We start from the raw sequence: 16,906 nt of genomic DNA, 5'->3' as shown, positions 1-16,906 counted from the left end.
CAAAATATGATGCCATATGCAAGCAATGAATGAAAATAGGCGTAGTAAGCCAATTTACTATGATGTTTATCACCAAAATTTGCAATGACCCATATTGCATAAGTAGCTGAACTCGAACATTTCAGCTGATCATCAATGTGTTTCTTCCAATTTAATCTCTCATCAATGGACACACCTAAAAATTTTGAATATTCTACCTTAACTATATGCTTCTGATTAAGGTCTATATTTATTAATGGCGTCATACCATTTACTGTACAGAACTGTATGTACTGTGTCTTATCAAAATTCAGTGAGAGTCCGTTTACAAGGAACCACTTAGTAATTTTCTGAAAGACATTATTGACAATTTCGTCAGTTAATTCTTGTTTGTCAGGTGTGATTACTATACTTGTATCATCAGCAAAGAGAACTAACTTTGCCTCTTCATGAATATAGAATGGCAAGTCATTAATATATATCAAGAACAACAAAGGACCCAAGACCGACCCTTGTGGAACCCCATTCTTGATAGTTCCCCAGTTTGAGGACTATGCTGATTTTTGCATATTATGAGAACTGCTTATTTCAACTTTCTGCACTCTTCCAGTTAGGTACGAATTAAACCATTTGTGCACTGTCCCACTCATGCCACAATACTTGAGCTTGTCTAGCAGAATTTCATGATTTACACACTCAAAACGAAACAACACTGAACAGTCATGGAAACACTGCACTAAAATATGACATACCACAGCCGACAGCAGGTGGGGGAGTAGACATTTTCCCCTCCATATTAATAGTTACACGTGTGTAGTTGTTACATTCGAGGTTGATGTTTTTGTAGAAATGATAATAAAAAAAGTGTAACCCATCCTGAGGGAAGAGAGAGAAGAAAAAAAAAAGGAGTCCGCATCTGCCTCTTGAAATGTCTTACATGTCTCAATATGATATACGAACTGAAAAGAAAGGAATAGGCATTCGATTGTAATTCCCGTGTACGCCACAGGGGGGCGTCGCCGGTCGGTGAACACGCGGTCAGCGACTCGCAGACACCGGCAGAAGCAGCGACGGTCGAGTCTGCTAACCCGCCGCCAGGTGTCATGGGCAACGTCTGTTCGGCCGGAGTGCGTCACGCTTCTGGTACCTCGTCCGACTCGTCGCTAGGTGGCAGCAACGGCGCGACCGCCGCCGCTGCAGCGGGCAAGAGCGTCCAGTTCGCTGACGAGTGCGGTCGCGAACGGTCGGCTGGCGGTGATTGTGGGAGGGGCGAAGCGGAGGAGGAGGCCGGGGAGCTGCTGCTCAGCTACGAGACGCGGCGAGAGCGAAGACGCGCCCGGCGCAGCGAGCTGCTGTGGAAGCGCCGCTACGAGGCAAGGCGGGCCGTCGAATTGCAGCGTGGTGGGCGAACCGAGCGCGACCGTCCCGTCACCAGGGAAGTCCTCTTGCCCCGCGGCGGAATGAAGTCCTCCTCCAGCAGTTCGTCCGACGGCTCCGCGCCCGTCACCCGAGAGCTGCTCTTCAAACTGCTCGTCATCGGTGACTACGGAGTCGGTGAGTCCGCCTGACAATATGTGTGTGTGTGTGTGTGTGTGTGTGTGTGTGTGTGTGTGTGTGTGTCTTGTGCGCGATGCTCGCAAAGTGTGCGTTCTTCTCCTTGTAGCCTGTACATATTTTTTGCTGGAACAAATTTGCGACAGTTACACATGCACCAACTTCTCAGTCAACCGACCGATCTCTTCATCTACATGGATACTCTCCAAATCACATTTAAGTGCCTGGCAGAGGGTTCATCGAACCACCATCACAATTCTCTATTATTCCAATCGCGTATAGCGCGCGGAAAGAATGAACACCTATGTCTTTCCGTACGAGCTCTGATTTCCCTTATTTTATCGTGGTGATCGTTTCTCCCTATGTAGGTCGGAGTCAACAAAATATTTTCGCATTCGGAGGAGAAAGTTTGTGATTGGAATTTCGTGAAAAGATTCCGTCTCAACGAAAAACGCCTTTCTTTTAACGATTTCCTGCCCAAATCCTGCTTCATTTCTGTGTCACTTTCTCCCATATTTCGCGATACTACAAAACGTGTTGCCTTTCTTTGAACTTTTTCGATGTACTTCGTCAGTCCTATCTGGTAAGGATCCCACACTGCGCAGCAGTGTTCTAGAGAGGACAGGACAAGCGTAGTGCAGGCAGTCTCCTTAGTAGGTCTGTTACATTTTCTAAGTGTCCTGCCAATAAAACGCAGCGTTTCGTTAGCCTTCCCCACAACATTTTCCGTGTGTTCTTTCCAATTTAAGTTGTTCGTAATTGTCGTACCTAGGTGTTTAGTTGAATACGGGGCTTTTAGATTAGACTGTAACCGAAGTTTTACGAGTTCCTTTTAGCACTCATGTGGATGACCTCACACTTTTCGTTATTTAGGGTCAACTGCCACTTTTCGCACCATTCCGATATATCTTCTAAATCGTTTTGAAGATGTTTTGCTCTTCTGATGACTTTATTAATCGATAAACAATAGCGTCATCTGCAAACAATCTAAGACGGCTGCTCAGATTGTCTCCCAAATCGGCCGGCCGAAGTGGCCGTGCGGTTAAAGGCGCTGCAGTCTGGAACCGCAAGGCCGCTACGGTCGCAGGTTCGAATCCTGCCTCGGACATGGATGTTTGTGATGTCCTTAGGTTAGTTAGGTTTAACTAGTTCTAAGTTCTAGGGGACTAATAACCTCAGCAGTTGAGTCCCATAGTGCTCAGAGCCACCCATCTCCCAAATCGTTTACATAGATAAGGAACAGCAAAGGGCCTATAACACTACTTTGGGGAACGCCAGAAACCACTTCTGTTTTACTCGATGACTTTCCGTCAGTTACTACAAACTGTGACCTCTCTGACAGGAAATGGCAAATCCAGTCACATAACTGAGACGATATTCCGTAAGCACGCAATTTCACTACGAGCCGCTTGTGTGGTACAGTGTCAAAAGCCTTCCGGAAATCCAGGAATACGCAATAGTTCTGAAACCCATTGTCAATAGCACTCAACACTTCATAGGAATAAAGAGCTAGTTGTGTTTCACACGAACGATGTTTTCTAAACTCATGTTGACTGTGTGTCAATAGACCGTTTTCTTCGAGGTAATTCATAATATCACAATAGATGTTCTAAAATCCTGCTGCATATCGACGTTAACGATATGGGCCTGTAATTTAGTGGATTACTCCTACTACCTTTCTTGAATATTGATGTGACCTGTGCAACTTTCCAGTCTTTGCGTACGGATCTTTCGTCGAGCGAACGGTTGTATATGATTGTTAAGTATGGAGCTAATGCATCAGCGTACTCGGAAAGGAATCTAATTGGTATGCAGTCTGGACCAAACGACTTGTTTTTATTAAGTGATTTGAGTTGCTTCACTACTCCGAGGATATTTACTTCTGCGTTACTCATGTTGGCACCTGTTCTCGATTCGAATTCTGAAATATTTCCTTCGTCTTATATGGCGACAGAAAAATAAAAATAGAAAAACTTAAATTCAGATGTCCTTCGATGAACATTAAACTTCAAAAGTTAAAGTTGCAATGAATGGTACGTGAATGTTAACCCATATCTTCCCAGATCACTTTTTTGTCACCCTCTGTCCCAGGTGCGGTCTAACAGACCGCTATGTTTAAGTAACTTTAAAAAACTGCATTCAGCTGTTTCACTGAAACAGTTCAGTTTTTTTTATGTAAAAGGTTACATTAATACCACACAAGAAATACATTCAAATAAATTTTAAAATTTGTTTTTACGAAAAAACGCATTTAAACAAAACAATTCCACAAGAAGAACATATCACATGATAATGCTGTGAAAACTCTCATACCTTGGACCCCATAATTTAATTTTGCTGTATTTTCATTATACACGTCATAATAAAAATACGACACTCCCATTAAACATTCAAATAATGGAAGTTACACTAGTAATTTTCAAGTGTTTAGTTTCCTTCTCAGAAGTTTCTTTTGCACTCGCTGGAAATTTTTGAAGAGACATCAAGCTAGATTGACTTCTTTAAACAATGACAAATATGACGTCTTTCTCTTTTGTTTTGGTTGGTTTGGGTTGGGTTGTTTGGGGGGAGGAGACCAGACAACGAGGTCATCGGGTTAGGGAAGGAAGTCGGCCGTGCTCTTTCCAAGGGACCATTCCGGCATTTGCGTGGAGCGATGTAGGGAAATCACGGTAAACCTAAAGTAAACATAAATAAGGATGGCCGGACACGGGATTGAACCGTCGTCCTCCTGAATGCGAGTCCAGTGCGCTAGCCACTACGCCACCTCGCTTGGTTTGTTTTGGGTCACAGGTCCAATCGTTCTACGACGACTTCTAGTCTTGCTCCTGCTACATCCAAAACACAGCGAATAGATACACGACGTTAACGGACTATATGATAGTTGTGACTCGGGTTTATCTGTAGTATCACCGAGTTTCAAGCTTCTTCAAAAAAATTAAAACGACTCACCTGAGTATCGTTTTTGTAGGAATTCGGAAGGACAAACGCATTCACCTCAAGAGACAGTCCTGGGTTTTAGCTGTCTTTCCTTCCGTCAATTGGACTTAACGTGTAGTTGCTTTTAACTCTTTTTTTTTCCGTATTAGTTCTACGGTTCTGCCATGGGCGCGTGTGACCTTAGTTGTTTTGGCACCCTAAAACAAAACATTCACCCCACTTATGCCCAACATGCGGGAAAATGCCACTGTTCGTCGTTGGAAAAGACTTCAACGGCCAGTGGTATATGTTTCAACTAAATATATTTCTAGCAGAATCTGTAGCTAAAGATTGCCTCCACAATTCTGTCTTCAGCGCTTTGATCAGTTATTTCATTCGAGCCTTTCAAAGGTGGCAAAACAAATTCTTCACATTCGCACTGTTGCTGTTCTGAATTATCTTCACTTTAAATTTCGTCGTCACTAACTAATCCCACATCACTTTGTAAACTGTCCTCAAACCAAAAAACAGTATACGTTCACGTCACATTCAAGTGGCTACTCACAAAGGATACCACAGCAGCTTCGGAAAAGAACTAGCCAACGCTGTAACCTCCTACCCCATCCCTATGCATTAGCAACAGAGTAACGACGCTAGCGGTCTGCGAGACCGTACCTAGGACGTTAAAGGTTGAGATAAATGTTAATGTGCGTAACAAAGAAGCTTTTTCCTCTTAATTAAGAGTGCCGTTAAATGGTTCTAAGCTTTCAGGAATGTCCAGGTATGTCTGTGTTCAATAAGCTTACCTGTGTGATGTTAAGTTCCTACAGTCGCCGTAATGGTAGCAGGGAAAAAATGTGAAGGTTGTGTGATTTTTAAAAGAACTTTACTACAGAAGAAGCTGCATTTCATGACTAGAGAAACTAGGGAATAATGTTTTTGATTAATAATGTATGTGAAAAGATAAATCTTCCTGCCCCGGAAAAGAGATAAGACAGTAACTCTATACATTCTTGGCTTGATATCCTGCTATCTCTGTGCAGCTGCGAATATTAATAACACGATTATGAACATGAAATCAGTCTCACATTTTTCAGCTTGTATTTCGCTAGCAGATTCTGCTCTTCGATTCTTGCCGTAATAAATTATATAATAAGGGACGGTTTTGCCATAGCAAGGTCTTCGATGTATTGCACTGTGTACTGTAATGTTGGCATATAGATTTAAGAGATTACAAATAAGGCGTGTTTTGCATCTGTTTCGGAGGCATGTGTAGCAATGTTGACTTTTGAAAACGATAGTGCAGCGGTAGCATAATAATGTGGGACTAGTGTAGCAGGGGATACAACCCGTCGGCTTTGGACAATGACGTCACAAGTGGCCAATCGAGAAGCGATTCTTCTTAGTGTTTCAGCTCCCTTCAGTGGCTGATAAGTGTTTTTTGGCTTTAAAAAAAAATCTCACGAGATAGAATAAACAGATCCACTTTATTAAGCAATCAGTAAAAAAACGAAACTGAAACATAACAGCAAAAGCGAAAATGGTAAACTGCTCTCTGGCGACTTGACGTCATTGTCCAAAGCCGACGGGTTGTATCCCCTGCTACACTAGACCCAATAATGTAGTCCATCCAGTGCTTAATCGCGGCACCCAATAAAGCATTTTTAGCGCTTTCTTATCTCTTGCTTCTACGTCACCACGTCAGTGTTTTATCTTCGATGGCCAAAGATAAACACGATCATATTTATCTCACGAACGTCACAAAATCTAAGTCAATTTACTACCTTCCAGTATCTGAGCCGAACGTTCCAGGTTTGGTTACCAACACGTCAAAAACTGGCGCCATAAATTTTACGGCTTTAGTTTGGGCCTAGCTTATTTTGCCCAGACTCCTCAGGTAATTAGTTTCATGTCACATGGGTCATTTTGCACGATAGATTGTAATGCTACGGAACGAGTCACATCGCATATACATCGCATATTTGTACACATGATTACATTCTAAACATTTTTCTTTTTTTCGAAGAAGAAATAATGATAAACAGATGTCGTGAGTTGGCAAGTCCTACCCAAGACATTTTACACACTGCAGTACTTCTACGGAATAGGGGAGTTGTCAAGGAGAAACTTTTAGTTTGTTTTCAGATTTTACTTTGCCGTTTGACATTTTATATCAAGGATAAAAAAGTCTAGTTGCAGCTTGTGCGCTCCTTTTTGTGCTGAAGACAACGTTAATGTGGAGTAATGTCATTTTTCCTGCTGGAATTGTAATTATGTACATAATTGTTCCTTTTGAACTGTTGTGGATTATTGATAACAAACTTCATGAGGGAATAAATGTACTGTGAAAAAGTAGTCTAAATGCCAAAGTCCCTTAAAGATGTCTACAGCACGATGGCTGGTAAACACCACTATTCCTACACCACGTTAGCCCCAGAATATTATTCCATATGACATTGAACGAAACTATGCAAAGTATATCAACTTACAGATTTCTTTCTCCCCAAGACTTGCAATGATTCTAAATGCAAATGTGACTGAACTAAGTTGTTTTAAGAGATCCAAAATGTTCTTTTTCCAATTCTCATCAGTTGGTACACCTAAGAATTTTGAGGTTTTCGACCTATTTATTGTTCCCTCGCTAGTATTACACTTAACATTAGTGTAGTACGCTTAGAATCTGCAGAACTGTATATGTTGTCTTTTTAAAATGGAGAGTGACACCATTCGCAGAAAACCAGTCAATGATACTTTTAAGAACTTTGTTTAGCAATTCTTCTGTTTTTGTATGTATGTTTGGACTGATTACGATACTGGTCAACAAGCAGGCGTATTTCTATGTAAGGACGACTTGCATAATTCCGTAGGCTTCTGTGGCCAGTCAATAGACAAAAGTTTCCTGGTAGTGGTGCCGCGTCGCATTGTAAAAAAACTATTACTGTCGATATCAGAGTTTCGGCCACTGTAACCGTGGCCGAAACGTTGAATTTCACGAGTAACAGTTCCCCATAATGTGACGTGGCACTAATCCCATAAAGCATGTTTGTCAAAGGTCGTTGTAAATTGTTTTCCTATTATTACTTTTATAACAATGTTTTCGAAACGAAGAGAGTCCGTCCACATAAGGTGGGCGCGGGAATGGGACTTTGTAATTATATGGAAACGGAAACGTTGTTTCTACACTGAGGTGCCAAAGAAACTGGTACAGGCACGAGTATTCAAAAACAGAGATACGTAAACAGGCAGAATACGACGCTGCGTTCGGCAACGCCTATATAAGACAAGAAGCGTCTGACGCACTTGCTATCACAACTTGCTAGATCGGTTACTGTTGCTACAGTGACAGGTTATCAAGATTTAAGTGGGTTTGAAGTGTTGGTGTTATTGGCTCACGAACGATGGGACACAGCATCTCCGAGGCACCAGTAGCTATGAAGTGGGGATTTTCCCGTACTACTATTTCACGAGTGTACCGTGAATATCAGGAATCCGGTAAAACATCAAATCTCCGACATCGCTGCGGCCGGAAAAAGACCCTGCGAGAACGGTACCAACGACGACCGAGGACAATCGTTCAACGTGACACAAGTGCAACCTGTACGAGTATGGAGACAACCTCATGAATTCATGGACCCTGCATGTCAACAGGGGACTGTTCAAATTGGTGGAGGCTCTGTAATGGTGTGGGGCGTGTGCAGTTAAAGTGATGCGGGGCCCCTGATACGTCTAAATCAAATGATAGGTGCACATACGTAAGCATCCCGTCTGATCGCCTTCATCCATTCATGTCCATTGTGCATTCAGACGGACTTGGGCAATTCCAACAGGACAGTGCGACGTTCCACACGTCCAGAATTGCTACAGAGTGGCTCCAGGAACATTCTTGCGTGTTTGAACACTTCCGCTGGCCACCAGACTCCCGGGACATGAATATTATTGAGCATGCGTTGCAACGGGCTGTTCAGAAGTGATCTCCGACCTCTTACTCGTAGTGATTCGTGGACACCCTTGCAAGGTTCATGCTGTCAGTTCGCCCCAGCACTGCTTCAGACATAAGTCGAGTCCGTGCTACGTTCTGTTGCGGCACTTCTGCGAGCTCGCTGGGGCCCTACACGATATTAGACAAGTGTACTAGTTCTTTGGCTCTTAAGTGTATATAGGACTTGCAGCGTTAATTTGCACTCCGATCTTTGAAGACGCTCTTGTGCTATGCGTCAAAATTAGCCGCCCAGAAACCTTATTCTGCACCATACTGGTTCCAAATTTATCAAGTGTTTCGTGTGCTGCGTGTAATGGAAATACTTCTAAGGCTGTGTTTGAGCGTCGGTTTGTCTCAGTTTCGTAGTTCGTGTGCTTGGTATAGTTTCAGCAGCTTGGACAAGGCACATTTGAGAATAACAAGTGAGTTTTACGTAAAATGAGTTACTTTAGCAATTTTCTTTAAGGGCCGATGAGAAACGAGTCGCAGGAATGGGCTTAGAACAGGAGAAACTGTAAGGGTATTGTTAAACTGTTCCTTAATACGAGGATGTTAATATGTCGATGGTTCCGTGCAGAAACGCGCAAATAAACACGTTTACAGCTTTCAGTACGATTCGAGTTTTCTGCTGCCTGAAGATTGTCAGCTGTCGCTACTAGAAAAGATGCGGCTATGAGTTTGGACAAGAAGATAATAGAAGCTTTCGAAATGTGGTGCTGCAGAAGAATGCCCAAGATTAGATGGGTAGATCACATAACTAATGAGGAGGTATTGAATAGAATAAGGGAGAAGAGGAGTTTGTGGCACAACTTGACAAGAAGAAGGGACCAGTTGGTAGGACATGTTCTGAGCATCAAGGGATCACAAATTTAGCATTGGAAGGCAGCGTGGAGGGTAAAAATAGTAGAGGGAGACCAAGAGATGAATACACTAAGCAGATTCAGAAGGATGTAGGTTGCAGTGAGTACTGGGAGATGAAGAAGCTTGCACTGGATAGAGTAGCATGCAGAGCTGCATCAAACCAGTCTCAGGACTGAAGACCACAACAACAACAATGGACAACCTAGATTCTTCTATGGCAACCAACCTAGATTGCCTTATCTCATTGAAGCTATTTAACCCTCTAGCATCAGTATAACTAAAGCACCATCCAGAATAAATCATGTCAAAACCAGTGAAATATTATTGCTAATGGTACAGCGGCAGTTGTGCTACCGTACGTAACTTGTGCCCTTTTACTTACGTTACATGTCATAGTTTTTTTCTTTTCTCCAGGAATCAAAGAAAACTCTTACAGAAATAGGTATAACTAGATAAAAAAGCATAAGCTGTAATTGCTCGTATGATAATTGAAGAATTAATTAAAATTATAGAGATTAGTAGAGGGTGAGAAGGGAATCGATCAGAATCGGCACACTTAAAATAACATACGTAAGATCTTCTGTGCTTCTATGACCGTAAAAGTGTTCCCTGTGAATAACAAGCATTGTAAAATGCCATGGCGCAATTAAAACAAGGAGGATGTGAAGGGGTAAACAAGATTAGTCTTGAGATATTGAAAAATTCTGTAAAACAGTTTGATATCCTGTGACCACAAAGTTTATAAAACGACAACTTCAAATAAAATAACGCGAATGCGTTGTGGAGCAGCTATAGTAACGCTGTTGTCGAGTTTTCTTCTTGTGCCATACAGCGTAAGGCGCTGAGTAACAGCTTGTGAACACTCTGTCGGCCTTTGACCGATACGAGCGAATGTTGCGGGTGTTTGGTGATGATTTAGACAGCCATATCGTAGTAATCCATGGGTCCCGTGGTTATTGCGCAAGATCGCCGTACTGCCAAAGATTGTGTGACCGTTTTGACTGATACTGCGTTCACACACAGGTTGCATAGTCCAGGGCGGGTTTTGTGAGCACGAGGACGAATTGTCGCAGCTCCTCTGGACACCAGACAGCAATATTATGGAGCCTTTGAGGTTTACTGTGGAGAGACATGTGCGTGATCGCAATCTACCTGCATCTTAAATGAACTTTCCACTCTGCAGCAGAGTGCGCGCTGATATGAGACTTTCTGGCAGATTAAAACTGTGTGCCGGACCGAGACTCGAACTCGGGACGTTTGCCTTTCGCGGGCAACTGCTCTACCAACTGAGCTACCCAAGCACGACTCACGCTCCGTCCTCAGAGCTTTACTTCTGCGTACGCAGGAGAGCTTCTGTAAAGTTTGGAAGGTAGGAGACGAGATACTGGCAGAAGTAAAGCTGTGAGAACGGCACGTGAGTCGTGCTTGTGTAGCTCAGTTGGCAGAGCACTTGCCCGCGAAAGGCAAACGTCCCGAGTTCGAGTCTCGGTCCAGCACACAGTTTTAATCTGCCAGGAAGTTTCAGCTTCTGTGAAGTTTGGAGGTTGTAGACGAGGTACTGGCGGAAGTGAAGCTGTGAGGGCTGATCGTGAGTCATCCTTGGGTAGCTCAGTCGGTAGAGCACTTGCCCGCGAAGGGCAAAGGTCCAGAGTTCGAGTCTTGGTCTGGCAGACAGCTTTAATCTGCCAGAAAATTTCACCTGCGTCTTCGTTAAGTGCACTTGCCGCTACTTTGCAAGAAGAATGGTATGGGATTCCCTTGGAAACCGTGCAGGACCTTTATTTCCCCTTTCAGAGACGGTGGAAGCTGTTTGGAATGCCAACTGGATTCCTACACCGTGTTAGGCATGGTAATGTGTTGTGCTGTTGGCGTTTCCATATTTTCGACCACTCCCTGCATATTCATCGCCGGCAGTTCATACACCGCTCCCAACTGCCTCCTAACTACACTACTGGCCGTTAAAATTGCTACACCACGAAGATGTGCTACAGACGCGAAATTTAACCGGAAGGAAAAAGATGGTGTGATTTGCAAATGATTAGCTTTTCAGAGCATTCACACAAGGTTGGCGCCGGTGGCGACACCTACAACGTGCTGACATGAGGAAGTTTCCAACCGATTTCTCATACACAAACAGCAATTGACCGGCATTGCCTGGTGAAACGTTGTTGTGATGCCTCGTGTAAGGAGGAGAAACGCGTACCGTCACGTTTCCGACTTTGATAAAGGTCGGATTGTAGCCTATCGCGATTGCGGTTTATCGTATCGCGACATTGCTGCTCGCGTTGGTCGAGATCCAATGACTGTTAGCAGAATATGGAATCAGTGGGTTCAGGAGGGTAGTACGGAACGCCGTGCTGGATCCCAACGGGCTCGTATCACTAGCAGTCGAGATGACAGGTATCTTATCCGCATGGCTGTAACGGATCGTGCAGCCACGACTCGATCCCTGAGTCAACAGATGGGGACGTTTGCAAGACAACAATCATCTGCACGAACAGTTCGACGACATTTGTAGCAGCATGGACTGTCATCTCGGAGACCACGGCTGCGGTTACCCTTGACGCTGCATCACAGACAGGAGTGCCAGCGATGGTGTACTCAGCGACGAACCTGGGTACACGAATGCCAAAAACCCATTTTTTTTTCGGATGAATCCAGGTTGTATTTACAGCATCACGATGGTCGCATCCGTGTTTTGCGACATCGCGGTGAATGCACATTGGAAGCGTGTATTCGTCATCGCCATGGTGGCATATCACCCGGCGTGATGGTACGGGGTGCCATTGGTTACACGTCTCGGTCACCTCTTGTTCGCATTGTCGGCACTTTGAACAGTGGACGTTACATTTCAGATGTGTTACGACCCGTGGCTGTACCCTTCATTCGATTCCTGTGAAACCCTACATTTCAGCAAGATAATGCACGACCGCATGTTGCAGGTCCTGTACGGGCCTTTCTGGATACAGAAAATGTTCGACTGCTGCCCTGGCCAGCACATTCTCCAGATCTCTCACCAATTGAAAACGTCTGTTCAATGGTGGCCGAGCAACTGGATCGTCACAGTACGCCAGTCACTACTCCTGATGAAGTGAGGTATCGTGTTGAAGCTGCATGGGCAGCTGTACCTGTACACGCCATCCAAGCTCTGTTGGCCCAGGCGTATCAAGGCCGTTATTACGGCCAGAGGTGGTTGTTCCGGGTGCTGATTTCTCAGGATCTATGCAACCAAATTGGGTGAAAATGTAATCACATGTCAGTTCTAGTATAATATATTTGTCCAATGAATACCTGTTTATCATCTGCATTTCTTCTTGGTGTAGCAATTGTAATGGCCAGTAGCGTATTTTGCGTCGCTAAGCTTCACAGCAATAGAACAGGAATTTAGTTCGAAGTGAATAGAGAATACGAAGAAGACAAATATGGTAATACTGTACTCTGATCCACGAACGATGGAGGTTCGCTCATGTCGAGGCACGGACGGGCACGGCATTGTTGACCATTCCCTGCGACAACTGCGGTACGTGCATACGCGTTTTTTTCCGCGCGAAGGAAGCGAATATCCTGCGAGTATGTATCTGGCTTGTTTATGGAGAATTGATCACTGACAATCACCATCAGCGATATCAACTCGCAACAAGTGAAACATATTGACTAAACAACTCGCCACGATCACGTTTAGTGCTCGCATTAGCTACTGCATTCAGAGCAGAGCGCTCAGAACACTACTGAACACTCATTGTCGGCGAATGCGTGACGTAGTTGAGCGGAACCAGCCTAAACTCGGCCGCTATCGTTCGTGACTCCAGCTGCTGTAGTTACGCGACTGTTGCTGAAGGCCGACGCGTGTGTGCGTGTGTGTGTGCGCGCGTGTGTGTGTGCGCGTGTGCGTGTGTGTCAAGTGCAAAGTGCACCGGCAGCTCTAGTGTCGTGCGTGCAACGACACCAAACAGGAAGTGGTAGCAGCTGAGGATTTTCCAAACACTGTTGCGGCGAAGTCTGGGCAGGGACGCGCGGCACGAACGGGCGTCCCCCAAGGACAGCGGCGGAGGCAGCAGCTCCACGTGCCGTCTCCGACCTCGTCATCAGTGACCGACCACGCCAACCGTCATTCACAAACTGCGGACTTCAGGGCTGTTGTAGGGCAAAACTGCGAAAAAATTCCAATTTTTTAATTGCGTAATTATTTATTAGATTGATTTTTCACGAATAACATCGCAAAGTTTCATAATCGAATTCTGGCTAGAAATATGTTTTAAAAAAGCATCTGCGTGCGCCTGCCACCGCCCCCCCCTCCCCCCCTCTTTCTATGCGGTCACCACACCTTCTCTACGCTAAAAAATTTTGTGCCTCAATTTTTCGTTCACATAAGCGATACGAACTGCAGATGGGTCTAGAAGGCTGTGAGAAATATTATCGTTGGTTTTTCCTTTGTTTACAACGTGGTTTTTCCTTTTATTGAAATAGTATGTGCTGCAAACTTATTTCAGTTTTTGGTTTTGCATATATCAGTCGGTTTTGCTCGAAATGTGTAATAACAGTGGAAGTCGAATACCACGTGCAAAACGTACTGGGGATTTAAAAAATTTCCGAAAACAGTATTTAGTTCCTCAATTCTTGCGAAGATAGCTGCATGTGATGCCTGTCTAGTGTTCAGTAATGAGAAATGTAGGTAGGATTAAGTGCCTGCAGAGAGTAGGCTTCCATCCAGGTGCATTCACACTGAAGATACTCAGAAGCGTCGATGAAGTGCGACTGGACAATGATCAGGCAGCAGAAAAAAAAATGCATGGGAAGAGATTACTCCAGGAAGACGAGCAAGGGATAAAGATTATTGATATGGACTGCATTTGTCACTAGAGGTATAAAAATGTCAAAAATTTAAATAAAAACTTGAAAAGTGAACTGCTGTAAACTTGCTTTTTTGAGCTATAATGTACCTTTTCTCAGGAACTATAAAAGGTAACATCCTGAAATTTGGCGTAGTTCTTAAAAATTACTTACTAAATAATCCTGTGCAGCACTTTTCTGTCAGCTTTTCTCTGAGAAAAGTTCTCCTTTGAAATTTGTGAAAAACAGGGCAGTCCTGGATAGCACATTTGAAAAATAAATTTCAAAGCAACTATGGCCTTAAACAAAAACCTGTTCTACACGTTTTATTATCTTCCTATGCAGATGTAAATTATGAAATTCCAGTTTTATTGCTTGACTAGCTTACGAGAAAAGGTACATTATAGAAACTATGGTAATTAAAAACCTAAATTCTTATAAAACGTCGATGCGCTCTTTCAAACAAACATTACACAGAATATCAAACATTGTGGTACGTAAGTACCAAGTTTCACTATTTTAGCTGTAATGGTTTTGGAGATATGTATGTTTAAGCACAAGAATGCGTTTTGCTCTTCGTCTCTTCTGACGAACACACTGACGCTCTCAAAAAGCACATTTCCCATACATCCCAAGGTAATGCAGGGGTCATACTGTTGGAGCCGTACAAGGGAAGAGCAGGGTTGGCTTCTCTGTCATAGATCCTCGGTTGCTGCGCACCTGTTTTCTGGCTCTCTGAGACAGTGAATGTCGAGGGGAAGCCACAGCTCCAGCATCCAGATCGATTAAATCAGATCGACCCAGTCAGCATAAGTTCGGAAACGTTACTAGGTTCCGAAGCACACCGATACCAGCTTGGAAATAACTGTGCATCTACTGTCGAAAATGGCAGTCTCCGATGCTACTCGTCATGAGTTAAAAATACGTAGAAATTTTCAATAATTTTAGTCCAGATCACTATGGATCTGAGTCTATAGAAATGCTCATTAATTTAATAAAATTGAAACAATACAACCACCAGATGCTGCTAGGTGTGAAAATTACCGAACTATCAGTTTTCCAAGTCAGGGTTGCAGGATACTAACACTAATTCTTTACAGAAAATGGAAAAACTGGTAGAAGCCGACCTCGGGGAAGATCAGTTTGGGTTCCGTAGAAATGTTGGAACACATGAGGCAATACATGAGAAAGCCTTATACAATGTTGTCTGGAATTCTCTGTTTGAAATTCTGAAGGTAGCAGGAGCGAAAGGCTATTTACAATTTGTACAGAAAGCAGATGGCAGTTATGAGTCGAGGAGGATGAAAGAGAAGCAGTGGTTGAGAAAGGAGGGGGATGTTGTTCAATCTGTACACTGAACAAGCAGTAAAGGAAACCAAACAAAAATCTAGAGAAGGCATTAAAGTTCAGGGAGAAGAAATAAAAACTCAGGTTTGCCGATGACATTTTAATTATGGCAGCGACAGCAAAGAACTTGGAAGGGCATCTCAACACAATGGACAGTGTCTTGGAAGGAGGATATAAGATGAACATCAACAAAACGAGGATAATGGAACGCAGTCGAATTAAATTATATGATGCCAAGGGAATGAGATTAGGAAACGAGACATTTAAAGTAGTAGATGAGTTTTGCTAATTGGACAGCAAAAAAATGATGGCCGAAGTGCAGAGGACATAAAATATAGACTTGCAATGGCAAGAAAAGCATTTCTGAAGAAGAGAACCTTCTTAACATCGAATATTGACTTCAGTGGTGCGAAATCTTTGGAATGTAGCCATGTATGGAAGTGAAAAATGAATGGTAAACAGTTTAGATAAAAAAGAATAGAGGCTTTTAGTATGTGGTGCTACAGAAGAATACTGAAGATTAGATGGGTAGATCACATAACTAATGAGGCGGTACTGAATGGAATTGGGCAAGAGAGGAATATGTGGCACAACCTGACTAGAAGAAGAGATCTGTTGATAGAACACATTCTGGGATGTCAAGGTATCACCAATTTAGTGTTGGTGGTAAGCGCGCAGGGGGGGGGGAAGGGGGGGTTAAATTGTAGAGGGAGACCAAGAGATGAATACACTAAGCAGATTCAGAAGGATGTAGGTTGCAGTAGCTACTCGGAGATGAAGAGGCTTTGCACAGAATAGAGTAACATGGAGCTGTTCTCGGACTGAAGATAACACAATGTTCGCCAGTTCACTATAGACAATTCCACTTCGTACCTACTTAGCTTCTCGTAGTTCAGTCACACACTTTATTAATAGTAAGTGCGCTGCGAACACAAAGCGAAAATTTCCCTGTTAGATTAGAAAAACAATTACTCTGATTTAAGGACGCGCCCTTTATAACTAATTTTGAACAGGAGCTAGTATTACAATTTGTACTGCAATTGCTGTGACTCAGATAACTACACGACATGGCAACAAGTGTCGCGATATGACAGAATTTACGGGTATGGGTGTAGAGACTCATCTAACGAAAACTGTTAAAATAACTTTTCTCAATAACACGTCAAACAATTTTGCACTCAATCCATTAGTGGAATACAGCATACCAAGCCACGGGGATGTCAGTTAAGTAAAAATCCAATGCAGTAAATCAGTTAGAAAATATTAAAAAAATAGCGTCAGAAATAGGTACTTCAATGGCACCGCTTACTTTCGAAATTTAAGACTGACTGTCGTAACTTCAGTTATTGAGCAAAAAAGTAACTTCCAAACTAGAATTCAGCTACTAACCCTCGCACCTCTTGATTTCTTACAGAATCCAACACCTACCTATAAAAC

At 43.3% G+C, this 16,906-nt stretch overlaps 1 protein-coding gene across 1 annotated transcript in view; it reads left to right on the top strand.

Moving 5' to 3' along the window:
- The first annotated feature begins 1,082 nt into the window (after positions 1 to 1,082).
- The window catches only part of LOC124550700 (ras-related protein Rab-32-like), a 381,369-nt gene continuing 365,545 nt past the window's right edge, over positions 1,083 to 16,906 (top strand). The window contains exon 1 of the mRNA XM_047125423.1: positions 1,083 to 1,533. Coding sequence (XP_046981379.1) covers positions 1,083 to 1,533 — 451 coding nt within the window. The remainder of the gene's footprint in view (positions 1,534 to 16,906) is intronic.

This window comes from Schistocerca americana, chromosome 9 (genome assembly GCF_021461395.2).
Source record: "Schistocerca americana isolate TAMUIC-IGC-003095 chromosome 9, iqSchAmer2.1, whole genome shotgun sequence".
In the NCBI taxonomy this organism is placed as follows: domain Eukaryota; kingdom Metazoa; phylum Arthropoda; class Insecta; order Orthoptera; family Acrididae; genus Schistocerca; species Schistocerca americana.
Note: the sequence above shows the minus strand (reverse complement) of the source record. Positions and strands in the feature narration are given on the sequence as shown.